This window comes from Coregonus lavaretus (assembly GCF_964263955.1).
Source record: "Coregonus lavaretus genome assembly, chromosome: 7".
In the NCBI taxonomy this organism is placed as follows: domain Eukaryota; kingdom Metazoa; phylum Chordata; class Actinopteri; order Salmoniformes; family Salmonidae; genus Coregonus; species Coregonus lavaretus.
In genome coordinates, this window is record NC_139994.1 from 11692360 (window position 1) to 11697103 (window position 4744).

Here is a 4744-nt window from a genome sequence, read left to right on the forward strand (position 1 = left end):
AGAGAGTCAAAAGATGCAGAAAGGGAGGAGAGGAGGGTCGAGGAGGCAGAATCAGGAGACCGGAGGGAGAAGGATTTAGCAGAGGGAAGAGATGATAAAAATGAATAATAATAATAATAATAATGAATTGACAATACATTCCTAAATAACAAAAAGGATTCGAAAATCGTGCTTTATTTAGAGTGAATGGCCTTGATTCGCTGGCATTTCAAAATGTAATTCTTATTCTGGTTAACGTTATACCTGTCTTCTACTTTAAATAATTTCTAACTGTTTCAAGAAAGGTTACCTGGAAATGGAAATTAGACATGGAAATATGAGGATGAAAGAAGACCTAAGTACAAAGAAAATAATAGATTATTATTGTTATTACCATTTTCTATGTACACTGCTCTCTGTTTCTGACCTGAAGCTTCCTGTGTTCTGAATACCGATCCTGGAGTCTTGGTGCCAATATGAGCCTTGTGCTTTCCTCCAGTGTAGTATTTCTCTAGCATGCACTTTTTTCAAGGTAACCAGTAATTAATACATTTTACTATTTCATATTTTATTAGGATCCCCATCAGGTACTGCTAAAGCAGCAGCTACTCTTCCTCGGGTCCATACAAAACATAAAACATGACATAATACATAACATGAATAGACAAGTACAGCACAAGGACAGAACTACATACATTTTTTATAAGAATACACACTTTCATACATTTATGCCTTAGCATTCCATGCATCATGTACTCATTATAACAGAAATACTGCAGCCATTCATTTCCCATGCGTTGCGATTCCTTTGCTCTGCTGTTACAATTGCCTTGTCTAAGCAGGTCCTGATATCCTAATCTCACAGCACCAGCTGTTCTGTAAACACCAGAGAGAATCTCACAACATCAGGAACCATCCGTGTCCTTGGTTCTTCCGTTTGACGTCAAGACTATGCATAAACATGTGATTCATAGATGCTATTGAATGCAAAACACAAAAATGAAAATGGAAATGCAATAATCATGTGGAGTTTCACTGAAGTCGTTAACTCCTGCTCCGTTCTGCTGGCGTGAACATAGCCACATACACTACATGACCAAAAGTATGTGTACACCTGCTCCTCGAACATCTAATTCCAAAATCATGGGTATTAATATGGAGTTGCTTCCGTTCAACCACAAGAGCATTAGTGAGGTTGGGCACTGATGTTGGGCAATTAGGCCTACCTCTCAGTGTAGATTGGAGTCACTGTCACAGGAACTAATATTTTTTTCCACTGGAAGTGACCTATGGGAAGGGCTAAACAGGCAAACTAGCCAAATTCAAAAGCTTCTGATTTCACTAAATAAAAGTGGGTCTTGTAGTCTTGACTAGCCCAGGTCAGATGGTTGTTTGTCTGCTGAGTCACAGACCCCACCCATTATCATGTGACATGAGACTGGGCACACTTGTTTGTAAACCCAGGCAGGTGTCGCGACTGGTTATTTGAAAGTCAAATAAATCAATTTTCTCAAGAGAGCGGGAGGAAGCTACAATAGTGGTGTAACTATGATGACTTGACTGTGTCTAGCATCAACAGGTAAACCATTCCCCCTGAAAGTTAAAATTAGCTGAAAAAACTAAAATGTTGATCTTCAAATCTATGCCAAAGATGTGATGGTTAAATGACTAGTTCTATAACATGCTGCCTGTCAACTTTGTGACAGCCTGCTCTTGCGAGAAATTGAGGTTCTGTTCTGTGCATGGACATTCTAGAGTGTTCCTGAGAAAACAGAGAGATGTCACTGCCTCTCAGTGTAGATTGGAGTCACTGTCACAGGAACAAATATTATTTTCCACTGGATGTGACCTATGGGAAGGGCTAAACAGACAAACTAGCCAAAACCAAAAACTGACCTTTAACCCTTAACTTAACCAAACCCTTAAACCTGTCCATAACCCTAACAATAACCTGAACCTAATTTTAACCAATTCTGAAATTATATATCAGTTTGCACGTTTGCACGTCAGAAACGTCTGTAGAGCCCTTTCTGTGACTCAATAGAACCACCCAAATCAGGAGAGATGCTGGAACTTTGTTCTGCACCGCCATCTAGTGGTACTTCTTGTATCCTGCAACATTTCCTGAATCTTGCTGGCAGACAGTAACGCTAACTATAAATATTGAATCAAGGCAATATAGCTAATGATACTGTTTATTATGATGCAATTTTTGTTACATTTCTTTATAGAAAAGCCACAGTATTACAATGGAGGGACTGCTGGTAGGGGCTTTTTAATTATCTGATGCAGTATAATTACAGTTTGGCAAATACTACAAGATTAAACACAATAAAATGTGATGAAAAAAATATATCTATATTTAGACAGAAAATGTATGCCTTGCTCTGTAACATGTCAACATGTCTCATCTTAGATGTAAGCAGCACAAGTGTAGAAGTTAGACAAGATGGTGAGTTTACGTCATTCTGTATTCCCAATAAAACCATTGAAAGAATACTGGTATAATAAAAATGATGAATGAAGAAATAAACATAATTGTGTTGATATCTAAAGTATCTGTTCATCATTTGTCTCCCTACAGCTCCTAAACCTAACGGTGTCACTGGACCTGGTAGGTGTCCTTTTGTTATGTGTAGGAATATAACCCGTAGACATATGGTCACCATTTAGTCACAAATGTATGCCTGTGAGAAAAAAATATCATTTCTATGAATGTGCTTCAATTCCTTATTGTAGGTGTTGCGGCAAACAGTGTTGAGGACCAGGAGGGTAAGATACTATATTCCAACAGGGAAGCACCATGCACACACACACATTTGTTTTATTGTTTATTGTAAGTCATTTAGCAGACGCTCTTATCCAGAGCGACTTACAGTTAGTGCATTCATCTTAAGATAGCTAGGTGGGACAACCACATATCACAGGCATAGTAAGTACATTTTTCCTCAATAAAGTAGCTATCACAAAGTCAGAGCTAGTAACGGGGAAAAAAGTCAAGTGTGAGTCTTAGTGGGTCGGGCGTGAGGAGGGGGTGCGAGGGGGGATGGGGTGCTGTGGGATTATTTAAGATACTCTTTGAAGAGGAAGGGTTTCAGATGTTTTCGGAAGATGGGCAGGGACTCTGCTGTCCTAGCTTCAGGGGGAATCTGGTTTCACCATTGGGGTGCCAGGACAGAGAACAGCTTGGACTGGGCTTAGCGGGAGCTGCCCTCCCGTAGGGGTGAGAGGGCCAAGAGACCAGAGGTGACAGACACACACACACACACAGACACACAAACACACACAGACACACACATTCTGGTTTTACTATCCTTGTGGGGATCAAACAATTGATTCCCATTCAAAATCCTAATTTCCCTAACCCATAACCCTAAACCTAACCCTTAGCCTAACCCTAACCCTAAACCTAACCACTAAGCCTAAAATAGCCTTTTTCCTTGTGGGGACCGGCGAAATGTCCCCACTTGTCCGAATTTTACTTGTTTTACTATCCTTGTGGGGACAAGAAACACACTCAAACACACACCTTTTCAACACAAATCACAAATACCTCACAGGAATCATTCCAGATATTAAAAGTGGAGAAAAAGGATGAATATTGAACCAATCAAATGTGTGTAATGTTCTACAATTAACTTTAACGTTTCTTTATCTTTCAGAGGATGAGAGCTCAGATGAAGGTCTGAAAAAAAGAATTGTTCCTCCTCCTCCTCCTCCTCCTCCTGCTCCACAACAAAACTCACGAAAGTTAGTTGGGCCAGCAGGTGGGAACCGGAGAAAGGCCCCAGCCCCACAACAGAAGAGGAGATCACGACCCTCCCGCCGTCAGCCCTGAAATGCCACAAAGACACACGGAGGCAAACATTTACTTTTAGTTAATTACATAGAAGAAGAAGAAATATTGTATCCTATTACTGTATATGCCATAACAAGGAGGTGTACAGAACGGTACGCACATGATGAAGCTGTTTTGCTGTATCTTGTGAAGCAGAACAAAGTCAGCATGACGTTACATATTGTTTACTGTAACTTCTGTGGAAAAAACTCAGTGGCATGTTCAATACAAACTCATGGGCATTTCTCTGTGAATAAAATGTAGCATTAAATTAACAATTTATTGTGATGACATAAAACCTAATAACACCAGTGGGAGACTAGTTCACACCACCATCACTCCAGAGAACGCGTTTCCACTGCTCCAGAGTCCAATGGCGGCGAGCTTTCATGAAGATCCCGACGAACAGTTCTTGTGCTGATGTTGCTTCCAGAGGCAGTTTGGAACTCGGTCGTGAGTGTTGCAACCGAGGACAGACAGTACGCGCTTCAGTACTCGACGGTCCTGTTCTGTGAGCTTGCGTAGCCTACCACTTCGCGGCTGAGCCGTTGTTGCTCCTAGACGTTTCCACTTCACAATATCAGCACTTACAGTTGACCGGGGCAGGTCTAGCAGGGCAGAAATTTGAAGAACTGACTTGTTGGAAAGGTGGCATCCTATGACGGTGCCATGTTGAAAGTCACTGAGCTCTTCAGTAAGGCCATTCTACTGCCAATGTTTGTCCATGGAGATTGCATGGCTGTGTGCTCGATTTTATACACCTGTCAGCAACGTGTGTGGCTGAAATAGCCAAATCAACTAAGTTGAAGGGGTGTCCACATACTTTTGTATATAGTGTATCATATCGTATGGAGTTGCAGCTACGTTTTACTCCTGCTATGTTCCCCTGATGTGAGCACAGCAACCTTGAATCGTATGGAGTTGCAC

General features: G+C 41.1%; 1 protein-coding gene across 1 annotated transcript; it reads left to right on the forward strand.

The window, feature by feature from the left end:
* The first annotated feature begins 2178 nt into the window (after positions 1-2178).
* On the forward strand, positions 2179-3942 carry LOC311132141 (uncharacterized protein). Its single transcript, XM_084165361.1, has 5 exons — positions 2179-2243; positions 2396-2431; positions 2564-2593; positions 2719-2751; positions 3642-3942. Exons 1-5 carry the CDS (start codon positions 2180-2182, stop codon positions 3815-3817), a joined length of 339 nt encoding a protein of 112 aa, XP_084021487.1. The 5' UTR covers position 2179; the 3' UTR covers positions 3818-3942.
* Positions 3943-4744: the final 802 nt, after the last annotated feature.